Below are 17939 nucleotides of genomic sequence, written 5' to 3' on the forward strand. Positions count from 1 at the left end.
AATATGTATTGACAATAATTCACTTAATGGTGAGGCATGGAATAATAAAACATGTATCTTTTGTCAGGCTGAATGTTTGAAATATGAGGTGATTTGAGTCATGCTTCTTCAGTAGTGGAATAAAGACAATTAGCACTTGAATGTTGTCAAGAAATACGGGAGTGATGTAGGATTGTCAATAAAATTGATTATAGACCAATTTATTATACTTCGTCCATGTGTATAGGCTGCAAGTACGTTGAAATTAAGTTGTTTTCGAGTCATTGAAAAAAAAACTAAATATTTTCAACTACAACGGAGAAAACTAAATATTTTTAATAGTTCATCTTTCATTTCAATCCATAGCTGAAATCAATAGAACAGGGCAAACATTTAGGGTTTCTTCATTATGACATCATTACCCTACTCCTATTGCATTGTGACATTTGTTTCATTGATATAACGTATCTCTTGTCACATTGATCACAGCTATGATGTTTCTCTCCTGTGTGGGTTCTCTGGTGTGGTTTTAAAAAGTCCTGATTAAACAAAACTCTTCCCACAGTCAGAGCTAGTGTTAAAATGTATTTCCCGTGTGTTTTCTCTGGTGCAAAGTCAGCTCTCTAGATTCAGTAAAACTCTTCTCACATTGAACAACTCCTTCATGTATGAATTGTCTGATGTTTAACCAGAGATCTTTTATCAGAGTATCTCTTGTCACATTGATCACAGCTATGAGGTTTCTCTCCTGTATGTGTTCTCTGGTGTGATTTTAAAAGTCCTGACGAAACAAAACTCTTTCCACAGACAGAGCATTGGTAAGGTTTCTCTCCTGTGTGTATTCTCTGGTGTACTATCAGGCTGCTTAAGTGCCTAAAACTCCTCCCACATAGATGACAACTATAAGGTTTATGTCCTGTGTGTGTTCTCTGGTGTGATTTTAAATGTCCTGACAAAACAAAACACTTCCCACAATCAGAGCAACTATAAGGTTTTTCTCTTCTATGGATTCTCTGGTGTATTTTTAGGGTTGCTAAAGAGGTGCAACTCTTCCCACAATTAGAGCAGCAGTGAGGTTTCTCTCCAATGTGTTTTTTCTGGTGTACTTTTAGTGAATCTGATCTTGAGTAAGTCTTCCCACAGTCAGAGCAGTGGTGAGACTTCTTCCCTGTGTGAATTCTCTGGTGTGCCTTCAGTGAATCTGATCTTGAGTAACTCTTCCCACAGACAGAGCAGCGGTGAGATTTCTTCCCTGTGGGTTTCTGCTGGTGTTTCTTGAGGTGTTCTGATGTGGAGAGACTTTTCTCTGCCTCATGATGTTGTTGAGGCTCCCCAGAGGATCCACGTTTATCTTGTCTCTCTCCTGTGAGAACAACAAAGTCAGACAGATGGTTAAAAGGCCACTGTTTATTTTAGCTGAAAGGTGATGCTGTTGTAGAAGGCCCTCAACAGCAGAAATCCACTGTTTATTTTAGCTAAAAGGTGATCCCCATGATGTCGTACAACAATTTACATCCTTAATGAATGTTTAAGTGCTTTTACAAACTTATTTGACAATTATCTTAAACAGACAGTCAAGTGAGCAACAATAGACATGTTTTGTATTATTGTTTCCACAGTAGTATAGTGGATGATTCCAGGCTATAAATACATGATTACAGTTGCTGAAACCCTAAGCAGTGTGTCAGATTACTTTTGGTCTTTTATTATTTAGAAAGGGAATACTTTCACCATCATTAACAGTATTTATCTCACCAGGTTCCCCCAAACCATTAACAGTATTTACCTCACCAGGTTCCCCCATTAGGCAAACCATGAACAGTATTTATCTCACCAGGTTCCCCCATTAGGCAAACCATTAACAATATTTACCTCACCAGGTTCCCTCATTAGGCAAACCATTAACAGTATTTATCTCACCAGGTTCCCCCATTAGGCAAACCATTAACAATATTTACCTCACCAGGTTCCCTCATTAGGCAAACCATTAACAGTATTTATCTCACCAAGTTCCTTAAGTTGCCTTTGGGAAACCGGGCCCAGAAATCCAGTTCCCTCCTCTTCTTCCTCCTCCTTTTTCGATGTAACAGTCATCTCATCCTCCTCCTCTTTCACTCTGAACGCATCTTCCTCTTGTTTCACTGAAACGTCTTTCTCTTCTTCTTTCACGGTAACAGCCTCACCCTCTACTTGTTTTTCTATTGTAACAGCCTCCTCTTTCACCAGAGCCTCTTTCTCCGTCCAGGAGACCTCATCTTCTTTAACGGGAGGAGAGGAGCTTAGTGAACTCATGGTCGGAGATGATAGCTAGCTAGGCTAATGCTAACTTAACTTAATAAAACTTAACTAGATGACCAATAACAACACCGTAAATATTAAATTAAATCGGATAACTTAGTAGACGACAGAAGTGGGTATAAAACACAATGGCTCTACGAAAGCGTCTAAAGAGCTTTATTGGTTCGTCTATCTTGTCTAGCAAGCTACCGAGGTGTCTGACTAACTGTTGCTGCTGTTGAATGAAGCGTTCCGTCCACTACATTATACGTCACACCAGCAGCATCACCTTAAATTCCCAGACCGCCATCTGCTGACTGGAGAGGGTAACGCAGTTGAGTAAAATGTATCTATTATATTTTCAGACAACATGTTAAACGGTAGGAAGCACGAGTTTTTACTCACCAATGTAACAACACTGTGGTTAAATACTTAATAACTTAGTTGTAGTCACGATCTGGTTACCTATAATATATATAATAATATAATATGTAGGTCTTATACTAGCTCGGTGGCTGACGTCAGCAACACATCATGCTCTTCACGGACTGTGTGGGCAAAGATTAAACTTTATAACTAACCCAAGATGGACCAGAACCTGTCGTTTCCAATGGGAGCAAATGAATCACAGTGGGCGGAGCCAAGGACGAGCAAGAGATCCTATTGGCGCATTCTAATATTTATTTGCATATTTCCTTTGGGGAACGCCTACTCTGTGAAGTTTACCGGTGTGAAATAACTTATTACTCCCCTAATACTCCCTTGCACTCCTTCTAAACAATGCAATTACTTTGAAACATTGGCAAAACGTCATGTCTTCAAAACGTAGTCCACTCTGTTTGTTACAGATTATAGCTATGAAACAGAAAACTGTATTGAGATCAAACGTTTCATCGATGAGAAATTAGCAGAATGTCGGCCCAAATCCATCTTGCTCTATCTTCTACCACTGGGCTTCCTCTCATCACCACATTTGTTTGTGAGTGAAAACCGTCAACCGGATGCCTCACATTTATAGGTGAAACATCTGGCTCATTGTTCTGTAGTTGTATTATTATTGGGGCGGCAGGATAGCCTAGAGGTTAGAGCGTTGTACTGCAACCCCCGAGCTGACAAGGTACAAATCTGTCGTTCTGCCCCTGAACAGGCAGTTAACCCACTGTTCCTAGGCCGTCATTGAAAATAAGAATTTGTTCTTAATAACTGACTTGCCTGGTTAAATAAAGGTAAAATAAAAAATTAGGTGGTGGGCCGAAGCTGAAAGAGTGTCAATCGGTCCCAGTCGAGAGAGGATCCTGATTTTTTTTTGTACCGGACAGTGAAATATTGTTACGATGACTATAACATTTGTTGGCACCTGCAATTCTTGCACATCTTCTCATAATTTTTTTTGTTTTTAACACTTGTCTGTCTGCTCAGGCAAATTTGCCGAAGTCCTAAACTTGGAACCAATCAGAAGTCCCGTACAGACCCCTGGTGATGTAGGCAGCCAATGGCCTGCTTTTATCTACGATGGAACCACAGCCTCTTGTGAAAACGTGAGCTGTTATCTGATGAAGAGAAACAGATATATCTAGGGCCCAAAGAATGAAATTAGATAAGTAAATGTTTTAGAGTGCACTGAAAATATTCAGCATGCAATAATAATTATCTTGATATATAGCCTAGCTAGCTACTATAAATATCAATTTGTGTCTCATTAGCTCGCTCTCAGTCAGTGAATCATATATTTAGATTTGTTTAACACTTTTTCGTTACTACATAATTCCATGTGTTATTTCATAGTTTTGATGTCTTCACTATTACTATTATTCTACAATGTAGAAAATAGTCTAAATAAAGAAAAACCCTGGAATTAGTGCGTGTCCAAACCTTTGACAGGTACTGTATGTAAATGTGGTAAAGTTTAAAACATGTTTTTTTTTAAATATAAATTTGCAAAACGAGCTACAAATCTGTTTTTGCTTTGTCATTATGGGGTATTGTGTGTAGATTGATGAGGATTTAAAAAAAATGTTTTAATACATTTTAGAATAAGTCTGTAACAACAAAAAGTGGAAAAAGTCAAGGGGTCTGAAAACTTTCAGTATTCATTTTCCAAAAAGTAGCACATATAAGAACGTGATGTCATTATGGGGTATTGTGATGTCATTCTGGGGTATTGTGATGTCATTATGGGGTATTGTGATGTCATTATGGGGTATTGAACGCACTGGACACATATTAGAACATATTCTCAGTCTCTAACTGTGCATCTCTGAGCTACTCAATCATTTAATGCCAAGACATCAATATTAGCTCCTTGTTCCTCAGGATTAATAATAGTTGCATAATGGTAAACCTAGAAACTTGCATCTTATATCAAATCAAATAAATGTTTATTTGTCACATGAGCCGAATACAACAGGTGTAGTAGACCTTACAGTGAAATGCTGAATACAACAGGTGTAGTAGACCTCACAGTGAAATGCTGAATACAACAGGTGTAGTAGACCTCACAGTGAAATGCTGAATACAACAGGTGTAGTAGACCTTACAGTGAAATGCTTACTTACAAGCCCTTAACCAACAATGTTAACGTGTTAAGAAGAGAAAAAAAATAAACAACAGCAGTAGAATAACAGTTGCGAGGCTATATACAGGGGGTACCGGTACAGAGTCAATGTGGAGGCTATATACAGGGGGTACCGGTACAGAGTCAATGTGGAGGCTATATACAGGGGTACCAGTACAGAGTCAATGTGGAGGCTATATACAGGGGGTACCGGTACAGAGTCAATGTGAAGGCTATATACAGAAAATTATATTTATGTATATATTTATTTATTATATTTATGATATTTCAAGAGGTCTGAATACTTTCCAAATGCTCTCTAACGGTGCATCTCTGAGCTAAGGTTAACTCAATCATTTAATGCTAAGACATCAATATTAGCTCCTTGTTCCTCAGCCTCAATAATAGTTGCATAATGGTAAACCTAGACACTTGCATCTTATAGTATTCTGAGTGGTGACGATAGGCTCACAACCTTGGCTATACCTACTGGATTCTATTACGGACACTATAGCGTTCACATGGTAATGGAGTCAGATTGATGATTGTAGTTTATTATTATTCAACATCATTATTACACTGCAAAATGGAGACCCCGTCATCCTCAGTCGATGGGGATTTCCACCAACCTACATAATGGTTGGATCATTTCCACCAACCTACATAATGGTTGGATCATTTCTACCAACCTACATAATGGTTGGATCATTTCCACCAACCTACATAATGGTTGGATCATTTCTACCAACCTACATAATGGTTGGATCATTTCCACCAACCTACATAATGGTTGGATCATTTCCACTAACCTACATAATGGTTGGATCATTTCTACCAACCTACATAATGGTTGGATCATTTCTACCAACCTACATAATGGTTGGATCATTTCTACCAACCTACATAATGGTTGGATCATTTCCACCAACCTACATAATGGTTGGATCATTTCCACCAACCTACATAATGGTTGGATCATTTCCACCAACCTACATAATGGTTGGATCATTTCCACCAACCTACATAATGGTTGGATCATTTCTACCAACCTACATAATGGTTGGATCATTTCCACCAACCTACATAATGGTTGGATCATTTCCACCAACCTACATAATGGTTGGATCATTTCCACTAACCTACATAATGGTTGGATCATTTCTACCAACCTACATAATGGTTGGATCATTTCTACCAACCTACATAATGGTTGGATCATTTCTACCAACCTACATAATGGTTGGATCATTTCTACCAACCTACATAATGGTTGGATCATTTCTACCAACCTACATAATGGTTGGATTATTTCTACCAACCTACATAATGGTTGGATCATTTCTACCAACCTACATAATGGTTGGATCATTTCCAAACTTAATGGTGACTCATCCAGTTGATGGGGATTTGTACACTGCTCAAAAAAATAAAGGGAACACTAACATAACACATCCTAGATCTGAATGAATGAAATATTCTGAAATACTTTTTTCTTTACATAGTTGAATGTGCTGACAACAAAATCACACAAAAATTATCAATGGAAATCAAATTTATCAACCCATGGAGGTCTGGATTTGGAGTGACACTCAAAATTAAAGTGGAAAACCACACTAGAGGCTGATCCAACTTTGATGTAATGTCCTTAAAACAAGTCAAAATGAGGCTCAGTAGTGTGGGTGGCCTCCACGTGCCTGTATGACCTCCCTACAACTCCTGGGCATACTCCTGATGAGGTGGCGGATGGTCTCCTGAGGGATCTCCTCCCAGACCTGGACTAAAGCATCCGCCAACTCCTGGACAGTCTGTGTTGCAACGTGGCGTTGGTGGATGGAGCGAGACATGATGTCCCAGATGTGCTCAATTGGATTCAGGTCTGGGGAACGGGCGGGCCAGTCCATAGCATCAATGCCTTTCTCTTGCAGGAACTGCTGACACACTCCAGCCACATGAGGTCTAGCATTGTCTTGCATTAGGAGGAACCCAGCACAGGGCGCCAATGGCGAATTTGCCAATCTTGGTGTTCTCTGGCAAATGCCAAACGTCCTGTACGGTGTTGGGCTGTAAGCACAACCCCACCTGTGGACGTCGGGCCCTCATGGAGTCTGTTTCTGACCATTTGAGCAGACACATGCACATTTGTGTCCTACTGGAGGTCATTTTGCAGGGCTCTGGCAGTGCTCCTCTTGCTCCTCCTTGCACAAAGGCGGAGGTAGTGGTCCTGCTGCTGGGTTGTTGCCCTCCTACGGCCTCCTCCACGTCTCCTTATGTACTGGCCTGTCTCCTGGTAGCACCTCCATGCTCTGGACACTACGCTGACAGACACAGCAAACCTTCTTGCCACAGCTCGCATTGATGTGCCATCCTGGATGAGCTGCACTACCTGAGCCACTTGTGTGGGTTGTAGACTCCGTCTCATGCTACCACTAGAGTGAAAGCACCGCCAGCATTCAAAAGTGACCAAAACATCAGCCAGGAAGCATAGGAACTGAGAAGTGGCCTGTGGTCACCACCTGCAGAACCACTCCTTTATTGGGGGTGTCTTGCTAATTGCCTATAATTTCCACCTGTTGTCTATTCCATTTGCACAACAGCATGTGAAATTTGTCAATCAGTGTTGCTTCCTAAGTGGACAGTTTGATTTCACAGAAGTGTGATTGACTTGGAGTTACATTGTGTTGTTTAAGTGTTCCCTTTATTTTTTTGAGCAGTGTATATTACACTACAATTTCTAAATTTTCAACAAACATGTACTGGATTGGTTGAAAAGTGATAAAATTTAAACAGTATGCACTATTTTGACATAGTGTAAGATATACTGAATTGATACTATTTTTCATTTCGTTTATTCAATTGAACCTTTATTGAACTAGGCAAGTCAGTTAAGAACAAATTATAATTTACAAAGATTGCCAAAAACGGCCAAACCTGGACGACTCTGGGCCCATTGTGCGCCGCCTTATGGGACTCACTATCACGGCCTGTTGTGATACAGCCTAGATTCGAACCAGGGTGTCTGTAGTGACGCCTCAAGCACATATTTTTTCGTTGGTTTTGCAAGAGTGTTGATTGGTCAGACATTGGGTTCATTTGTTTTTGCAATAAGTTCAAATAAAATCAAGCTTTATTTATATAACATTTCACATTTCAGAAATTTTGCTTCATAGGAAAAAAAAACTAAAATTAAATTAATATTTATTACACAACATACGAGGATAAAAAAACTAAAGAATAACAAAAAAAATGAAAGACTAATGATCATTCTAAGGAAAAGCCATTGATTAAAATAGTTAGAATAGGATGTAATACCAACCAGAAATATAAGTTAGTAAACAATATAATTGTACCAAAAAATTGTCAAATAATTCTGATGACTAAATGTTACATGAATTGTAAATATTTTGAAATATCAAACCGAACACACACCCCTTTTAATATGTATTGACAATAATGCACTTTTTTTCTATTTTAAACTTTCACTTAAAAAAATAAATAATAATAAGACATCATCCGAATAAAATAAAAAAAAAATCTTACATTTTTTTTGTTGCTATTTTGGAGGAGCCCAAATCAGAAGAGTTATAACTTGTTCAAATCAATAACCAATATGTAGAAACAGTTTGTGATATTGAAAAGTTTAACATAAAATGTACTATCTACACAAACATGTTCCACAGTAGTAATCATATCATATCATCATTTTAGACCCAAGCCACCCCCAAGACTTTGAATTACTTCCCTCTGGGCGCAGGTATTGGGCCTCAGCAGAAAAAAACAGAACGAGACAATCATTCATGCCAGGTGTGATATCCCTCCTAAATAGCTCGGGTGAATGTTCCCATTGACCCTGTAAGGCCAGCACGCTAGTCTTTTCTTCTTTAAAAAAAAGAAAGTTGTATTTCTTATTATTGTTATGAAAGTTGTATTGTCTTGTTTTGTATTTAAACGCCACTTTAAATGTGTAAATTTCCCCATGGGGAAATAAAGTCAGTAATTTATTATTTTTATTTTACTAGGTAAGTCAGTTAAGAACAAATTCTTATTTTCAATGACGGCCTAGGAACAGTGGATTAACTGCCTGTTCAGGGACAGAACGACAGATTTGTACCTTGTCAGCTCGGGATTCGAACTTGCAACCTTTTGGTTACTAGTCCAACGCTCTAACCACTAGGCTGCCGCCCGTAAGTTAGTTAGTAGTAAGTATATTAATTACGCTGTTGTTTTGACAACTGGCAATACATCTGTTAGGGGGAAATCAGGTTGTATGTGCTGTTGAAACTAACGCAACTAAAAATGGAAATGGGAGATATATTTTACCTCACTGGTTAGAGGACAACCTGCAGAAAACAGTCAGCTACATTTGGGACTGATGCATTAAATTTAGGGGTCCCCAAAATGAAGAGAAATGCAACACTTATTCATCATCACTCATATCGATATCATTTGGAAATAAATTGCACGAGAGGGGGAGAAGAGGTTGCACATCCTGTTAAAACGAACAGCTCAAACACCCCACAGAATATGGGAATAATGTGTACATCACTGGTTAGGACAATTTGTAGAAAACAGCTAGCTACATTTTGAAGTGCTGCATTCTCATTCAAATGAGGCGCCAAGTGTAACAACTTTTTTCTTGTTAATCACTTTTTTGTTAATCAAATAAATAGTACTCATTACTTCCCCTGATGAGGCCTGGATTCATCCCGAGGCTAATATCTATATCACGCTGAAATCAATAGAACAGGGGGTCAAACGTTTACGATTCTACATTGTGACATCATTAAAATACTCCTACTTCAATGTTAAAACATTCTACATAGTGACATCATTAAAATACTCCTACTACAATGTTAATAACATTCTACATTGTGACATTTTATTGATATCATGAAACAACTTCATGTATGTATTTTCAAAATTTTACCAGCATATCTCTTTCCACATTGATCACAGCTATAAGAATTCTCTCCTGTGTGTGTTCTCTGGTGTAATATCAGGATGTTTGGCTAAAACTCTTCCCATATTGATTACAGCTATGAGGTTTCTCTCTTGTGTGTCCGCTGGTGAATAGTCAGATGGCTAGATGAAGTAAACCGTTTCACACATTGATCACAGCTATAAGGCTTCTCTCCTGTGTGAGATCTCCGGTGTATAGTCAGACTGCTAGATGTAACAAATTTCTTCTCACACTGATCACAGCTATAAGGTTTCTCTCCTGTGTGTGTTCTCTGATGTACCTTCAGGCAGCTTGAGTGAGTAAACCTTTTCCCACATTGATCACAGCTAAAAAGTTTCTCTCCTGTGTGAATTCTCTGGTGTAATTGTAATGTATATAATTTTGAAAAACTCTTCCCACAGTCAGAGCAGCTATAAAGTTTCTCTCCAGTGTGAATTCTCTGGTGTGATTGTAGTGTATATAATTTTGAGAAACTCTTCCCACAGTCAGCGCAGCTATAAGGTTTCTCCCCTGTGTGTGTTCTCTGGTGTGTTTTCAGGCTGCTTGGAACATTAAAACTCTTTCCACATTGATCACAGCTATAAGGTTTCTCTCCTGTATGGATTCTCTGATGTCTTTTGAGGTCTGCTGAAGAGGTAAACCTCTTCCCACAGTCAGAGCAGCAGTGAGATGTCTCTCCAGTGTGAATTCTCTGGTGTACTTTTAGTGAATCTGATCTTGAATAACTCTTCCCACAGCCAGAGCAGTGATGAAGTTTCTTCCCTGTAGGTTTCCGTTGGTGTTTCTTGAGGTGTTCTGATGTGGAGAGACTCTTCTCTGCCTCGTCAGCTTCTGCGTGGAGCAAAAAAAATAGGCTAGATTGTATTTTTTTCACAATGTATTCTGAATATTACCACAGATTATTAGAGCAAGATCGGGAGTGCTACTCAAGGAAACTCACTTTAACTTCTTGGTGACATGGGAGGCAGTATTGAGTAGCTTGGAAGAATAAGGTGCCCAGAGTAAACTGCCTGCTACTCAGCCATAAAAGCTAGAATATGCATATAAATAGTATATTTGGATAGAAAACACTGAAGTAACTAAAACTGTTTGAAAGATGTCTGTGAGTATAACATAACTCATATGGCAGGTGAAAACCTGAGAAAAATCCAACCAGGAAGTAGAAAATCTGAGGCTTGTAGTTTTTCCAACTCAGCCCCTATTGATGATAGTGGGATATTGGTCATCTTGCACTTCCTAAGGCTTCCACTAGATGTCAACAGTCTTTAGAACCTTGTTTGAGGCTTCTACTGTGAAGGGGGCTGAATGAGAGGGGAATGAGTCAGGTGTCTGGCAGAGTGCCTTGGGCTCATGACGTGCGGTCATGTGAGAGTTACCTCACGTTCCATTGCTTTTCTACAGACAAAGGAATTCTCTGTTTGGAACATTATTGAAGATGTATGTTAAAAACATCCTAAAGATTGATTGATTCTATACATCGTTTGACATGTTTCTACGGACTGTAACGGAATTTTTTGTCTGCTCGTTTGGATTTGTTTCCCAAACGCCCTAACAAAAGGGGGTATTTGGACATAAATTATGAACTTTATCAAACAAATCAAACATTTATTGTGGAACTGGGATTCCTGGGAGTGCATTCTGATGAAGATCATCAAAGGTAAGTGAATTTTTATAATGCTATTTCTGACTAATGTTGACTGCACAACATGGCAGATATCTGCTTGGCTGTTTTGGTCTCTGAGCTCCGTACTCAGATTATTGCATGGTTTGCTTTTTCCGTAAAGTTTTTAAAGAATCTGACACAGCGGTTGCATTAAGTAGAAGTTTATCTGTGTGGCTCAGTCGGTAGAGCATGGCGCTTGCAACGCCAAGCGTCGTGGGTTCGATTTGGGACCACCCATATGTAAAAGTAGTGGCCCCAGCCGACTTGTAAGTCGCTTTGGACAAAAGCGTCTGCTAAATGGGATATATTATCTAAGGTTCCATGTATAATAGTTGTATCTCTTATCAATGTTTATTATGAGTATTTCTGCAAAATCACTGGATGTTTTGGAATCAAAACATTACTGCACTTAACACGCCAATGTAAACTGAGATTTTTGGATATAAATATGCACACTATCGAACAAAACATACATGTAACATTTTTGTGACTTCTATCTTTGGCTGGAAAAATGACTGTTTTTTTGACTTGGCAATGAGTATTTCTGTAAATTGATGTGGCTCTCTGCAAAATCGTCGCATGTTTTGGAAATACTGAACATAACACGCCAATGTAAAATAAGATTTTTGGATATAATATGCACTTTATCGAGCAAAACATACATGTATTGAGTAACATGAACTCCTATGAGTGTCATCTGATGAAGATCATCACAGGTTAGTGATTCATTTTATCTATATTTCTGATTTGGCTGTGTTTTTCTGTGACTTGGTGGTGACCTAACAATCGTTTGTGGTGCTTTCGCTGTAAAGCCTTTTTGAAATCACACACTGTGGCTGGATTAACGAATTTAATCTTTAAAATGGTGTAAAATACTTGTATGCTTGAGGAATTTTAATTATGAGATTCTTGTTGTTTTGAATTTGGCGCCCTGCACTTTCACTGGCCGTTGCTGGGTGGGACGCTACCGTTAAGCTCTGTGTCGCTATTCACTAATTCACCACCGTGGCGGAAAACTCAGGGAAGTTCTCATAGGTTGACAGAAAAAAACAGCCTCCATTTACAGGTTACTTACAGTTCATACTACTTTTGGATTATATTGTTTGAATCACCTGCTTAATATAACGTTTGGGCCATCGTCTCAAATAAACCGCTTTAGACATAAAGAAATACTAACGACAACCAGTAAAATGCTCTGTGGCTAGCTTTTCCATCAGCCTGACAGTGAGCATTTAGCATTCAAGCTAACAAGTGCTGCATCCAAAACAGGTATTTTGCTAGCAATTATCTTATAGACTGTTCAAGCAATAATCAAAACAACAACTGTAAGCATTTTGAGAACCTCAAATAGCGTTTTTGGTTAGAAGTACAAACCTGGTAAATCTAGACTGTTGAATGGTCCCAGATGGTATACAGTTTATTTAGTAATAACCTGGTAAATCTAGACTGTTGAATGGTCCCAGATGGTGAACAGTTTATTTAGAAGTAATAATCTGGTAAATCAAGACTGTTGAATGGTCCCAGATGCTGAATAGTTTATTTAATAATAACCTGGTAAATCTAGACTGTTGAATGGTCCCAGATGGTGAACAGTTTATTTAGTAATAACCTGGTAAATCTAGACCGTTGAATGGTCCCAGATGGTGAACAGTTTATTTAGTAATAACCTGGTAAATCTAGACTGTTGAATGGTCCCAGATGGTGAACAGTTTATTTAGAAGTAATAACCTGGTAAATCTAGACTGTTGAATGGTCCCAGATGGTGAACAGTTTATTTAGTAATAACCTGGTAAATCTAGACTGTTGAATGGTCCCAGATTTATTTAGTAATAACATGGTATCTGCTAAATGACAAAAAGAAGAAAACCAAAATACATTGATATGAATAACTGGTTAAATATATAATATATACTGTATTAACTGAACAAAAAATATAACATGCAATAATTTCGGAGTTACAGTTTATATAAGAAAATCTGTCAATTGAAATAAATTCATTAGGTCCTAATCTATGGATTTAACAACTGGGAATGCAGATATACATCTGTTGGTCACTTTAAGAAAAAACAGTATGGGCGTGGATCAGAAAACCAGTCAGTATCTGGTGTGACCACCATTTGCCTCATGCAGCACGACACATCTTTGCATAGAGTTGATCAGGCTGTTGATTGAGGCCTGTGGAATGTTCCCCCACTCATCTTCAATGGCTGTGCGAAGTTGCTGGAAATTGGAGGTAACTAGGAAATGCTGTCATACACTGCAATCCAGAGCATCCCAAACATGCTCAATGGATGGCATGTCTGGTAAGTAGGCATGGAAGAACTTTGTCATTTCCAGCTTCCAGGAATTGTGTATAGATCCTTGCAACATGGGGGCTGTGCATTATCATGATGGCGGCGGATGAACGAGCCTCAGGATCTTCAAATTGCCATCGACAAAATGCAAATGTGTTTGCTGTCCGTAGCTTATATCACGTGACATCAGCAAACGCATCCATGAAGAGCACACCTCTCCAGCATGCCAGTGGCCATTGAAGGTGACCATTTGCGGTTACGACACCAAACTGCAGACAGGTCAAGAGGTGAGGAAGACAAGTAAGAGATGGTTTCTGACAATTTGTGCAGAAATTCTTTGGTTGTGCAAACCCACATTTTACCTTTATTTAACTAGGTTCAAGGGCAGAATGACAGATCTTGTCAGCTTGGGGATTTGAACTTACAACCTTCGGGTTACTAGTCCAACGCTCTAACCACTAGGCTACCCTGCCTCCCCGAAGTTTCCTCAGCTGTCAGACAATCCCACAGGTGAAGAAGACGGATGTGGGTTGATCTTGGTCTGGCGTGGTTACACAAGGTCTGCGGTTGTGAAGCTGGTTAGACGTACTGCCAAATTCTCTAAATGTTTCTAAAGGGGCACCTTGTCCTGAGGACATTATTAAAAGGAAACTATAAAATGCGCAGCTGACACACAACAACATGCCACAGATGTCTCAAGTCTTGAAGGAGCGTGCAATTGGCATGCTGACTGCAGGAATGCCCACCAGAGCTGTTGCCAGAGAATCTAATGTTAATTTCTCAACCATAAGCCGCTTCCAACGTCGTTTTAGCGAATTTGGTATAATTTCCAACAGGCTTCACAACCACAGACCACATGCCAGCCCAGGACCTCCACATTCGTCTGAGACCAGCCACCCAGACAACTGATGAAACTGAACTTTTTCTGTCTGTAATAAAGACATTTTGTGAGGGGAAAACGTATTCTGATTGGCTGCACGCCTGCCCAGTCAAGTGAAATCCCTAGATTAGGGCCTAATGAATTTATTTCAATTGACTTTATATGAACAGTAGCTCAGTAAAATCGTTGAAATTCGTTTATATTTTTGTTCAGTATTTAATAAGTGTCCCGAATTTATTTTTACTATGTTACTTCTAGTCTGTGAGACCAGGCTGTAAACAGAGGTAGCTGTGATCAATATGATGAACCCGTTTTCACAACATTTAAGAACCTGGTGATAGAAAACAGTGTGAATGTAATAATGACAATAGACTCAGGAGCAATTTAGCGAACTGGTAGTGTTTTCATTTGACTTAGAAAGAGTAGCACCACTGTGTGCTAGAGGTGTCCCTAACGACACTATGTCGATTCCAGGCTGTATCACAACCAGCCGTGATCGAGAGTACCATAGGGCGGCGCACAATTGGCCCAACATAGCCCGGGTGTGGCCGTTATTGTAAATAATAACTTGTTCTTAACTGACTAGTTAAACCCCCCCCTCCCCCCCAAAAAGGCAGCAATACAACGTCTTTGTGACGTTACACTACTCCCTCCTTTCAAAGAGCGCGTCCTGGCGTCCTCCTTGCGGCTTTACGTCTTACAGGAACGCGCTCACTGGCCAAGCACACGCACTGTCGTGGATGCGAGGTCCGATCACTTCAGACACCAAAGACCAAGACTTGGCCCTGATTGTAACAACAACAACAAAAATGGCCGATTTGATAGTGTGACTCCTTTACCGTGTGACTTTGCCCTTTAGTTCAACAAACTGCATTGTGCTTCTGTTTTAAGACAGTAAATTACTTACTGGGGTTAATCAGATCCTCCTCCTCCTCTTCTTCTTCTTCCAATATACCAGTTATCTCTCCCTCCTCTCCAAAATCTGAATCCTCCTCTTTCTCGTCCTCTTCTTCTTTCACTGCAACATCCTCATCCTCTACTTTTGTTACTGTGACATCCTCCTCTTCCTCTTCCTCTTTCACGACAACGTTCAGCCACAGACCCTCTTTCTCCGTCCAGCAGACCTCCTCTTCTTTAGCAGGAGGAGAGCAGCTCAGTGAACTCATGGTCGGAGATGCTAGCTAACAGTTAGCTATCTAGGCTAGTGAACTAAACCAGCCAGCTAGCTGACTAATAACAACAATGTAAATATGAAATTAAATGGGATAACTAGCTAGACGACATAAGTTAGTTTAAAACACAGTGGATAATATACATGAACGAGTCTAAAGAGCTTCGATGTTTCAGCTAGCAAGCTACCGAGGTGGCTGACCATTATCATTTAACTATAAAAGAACATGGCTGACGAGTTGTCTTATCACTAGTTACTATAGCCACAATGTCAACATTGGCTATCGTAAAAACAATATATGAAAACAAACATTACATTGTTTTGTCTTCATTTAAGTTTAGACATAAGGTTAGGTTTAAACATCTGATTTTAATAATAGAAGCTGTAGAATTGAGAATTGGGCGAGGTTTAGCCATAATTATGACTTTGTGACTGGGGTAACTAGTGACGACCGACTAGCTGTTGTTGTTTAAAGAAGAGTCCAGTTCACCACCACGTCACATTCTGGCAGACTGGCCTGAAAGACTCACAGCGCCCTCTGCTGACTGGAATGGAAAACACAGTTGAGGGAATGTTTAATTTTATTTTCTGATTATCAGTTAATAAAACAATTTCAAAGATTGGTTTTGATTTAATTTCAATTTCTCGCTCCTTCTCTCTATGACCTTTTCTCTCCCTCTCTATTTTACCCTCTCTCCCTCTCTCTTTGACCATCTCAATTTAAATTTATTGGCATGAGAAACATATTGCCAAAGCAAGTGAAGTAGATAATAAACAAAAGTGAAATAAACAATAACAAATGAACATTAAAAATTACACTCACAAAAGTTCCAAAAGAATAAAGACATTTCAAATGTCATATGTCTATATTCAGTGTTGTAATGATGTGCATATAGTTAAAGTGCAAAAGGGAAAATAAATAAACATAAACAGGTTGCATTTACAATGGTGTTTGTTCTTCACTGGTTGTCCTTTTCTTGTGGCAACAGGTCACACATCTTGCTGCTGTGATGCACACTGGTATTTCACCCAATAGATATGCAAGTTTTTCAAAATTGGATTTGTTTTCAAATTCTTTGTGGGTCTGTGTAATCTGATGGAAATATGTGTCTCTAATATGGTCATACATTTGGCAGGAGGTTAGGAAGTGCAGCTCAGTTTCCAACTCATTTTTTGGGCAGTGTGCACATAGCCTGTCTTCTCTTGAGAACCAGGTCTGCCTTCGCGGCCTTTCTTGATAGCAAGGCTATGCTCAGAGTCTGTACATAGTCAATGCTTTCCTTAATTTTGTGTCAGTTACAGTGGTCACGTATTTTGTCAATGTGTACTCTCTGTTTAGGACCAAATAGTATTCTAGTTTTCTCAGTTATTTGTTAATTCTTTCCAATATGTCAAGTAATTATCTTTTTGTTTCTCATGGTTTGGTTGGGTCTAATTGTGCTGCTGTCCTGGGGCTCTGTGGGGTGTGTTTGTGTTTGTGAACAGAGCCCCAGGACCAGCTTGCTTAGGGGTCTCTTCTCCAGGTTCATATCTCTGTAGGTGATGGCTTTGTTATGGAAGGTTTGGGAATCACTTCATTTTAGGTGGTTGTAGAATTTAACGGCTCTTTTCTAGATTTTGATAATTTAGTAATCCTGCTCCGATTTGTCACCCAGAGGGTCCTAGAGATAAAATAGAGACAAAATAAAATTATTTAAAAAATATATATATTTAAAAAAAAAATTATATATATATATATCCTAACACGATCAAAGTGTTCAAAGCTGTCATCAAGGCAAAGGGTGGCTACTTTGAAGAATTTAAAATATATTTTGATTGTTTAACACTTTTTTCTGTTTCCTACATTATTCCATATGTGTTATTTCATAGTTATGATGCATTCTACAATGTAGAACATAGTAAAAATAAAGAAAAACCCTTGAATGAGTAACTTTTGACTTTTGACTTGTACTGTGTGTATATATATATATATATACAGGACTATATAGACCTGTGGCATACAGTATATTAGTATAGTCTATGTGCCTTACAGCCTATTGATCCACATATCTCAACATAAAACTAACTAGTGCATAAAATGAAGATAGCTCACTCAGGCCGTTTACCATTGTCTACTTAAGGGAGTGGCTCTAAAACCTTAGGTAAAACTTAGGTAAAATCTTAG

At 38.9% G+C, this 17939-nt stretch overlaps 2 protein-coding genes across 2 annotated transcripts; both read right to left on the reverse strand.

The window, feature by feature from the left end:
* Nucleotides 1-2465, reverse strand: LOC135530476 (zinc finger protein 239-like). The gene is made up of 2 exons (XM_064958792.1): nt 1986-2465; nt 1-1342 (listed from the first exon to the last, which is right to left on the reverse strand). Exons 1-2 carry the CDS (start codon nt 2269-2271, stop codon nt 642-644), a joined length of 987 nt encoding a protein of 328 aa, XP_064814864.1. The 5' UTR covers nt 2272-2465; the 3' UTR covers nt 1-641.
* A 5199-nt stretch (nt 2466-7664) lies between these two features.
* Nucleotides 7665-16010, reverse strand: LOC135530480 (gastrula zinc finger protein XlCGF17.1-like). The gene is made up of 2 exons (XM_064958798.1): nt 15512-16010; nt 7665-10598 (listed from the first exon to the last, which is right to left on the reverse strand). Exons 1-2 carry the CDS (start codon nt 15768-15770, stop codon nt 9844-9846), a joined length of 1014 nt encoding a protein of 337 aa, XP_064814870.1. The 5' UTR covers nt 15771-16010; the 3' UTR covers nt 7665-9843.
* Nucleotides 16011-17939: the final 1929 nt, after the last annotated feature.

Source organism: Oncorhynchus masou, unplaced genomic scaffold (genome assembly GCF_036934945.1).
Source record: "Oncorhynchus masou masou isolate Uvic2021 unplaced genomic scaffold, UVic_Omas_1.1 unplaced_scaffold_1350, whole genome shotgun sequence".
NCBI classification, from domain to species: domain Eukaryota; kingdom Metazoa; phylum Chordata; class Actinopteri; order Salmoniformes; family Salmonidae; genus Oncorhynchus; species Oncorhynchus masou.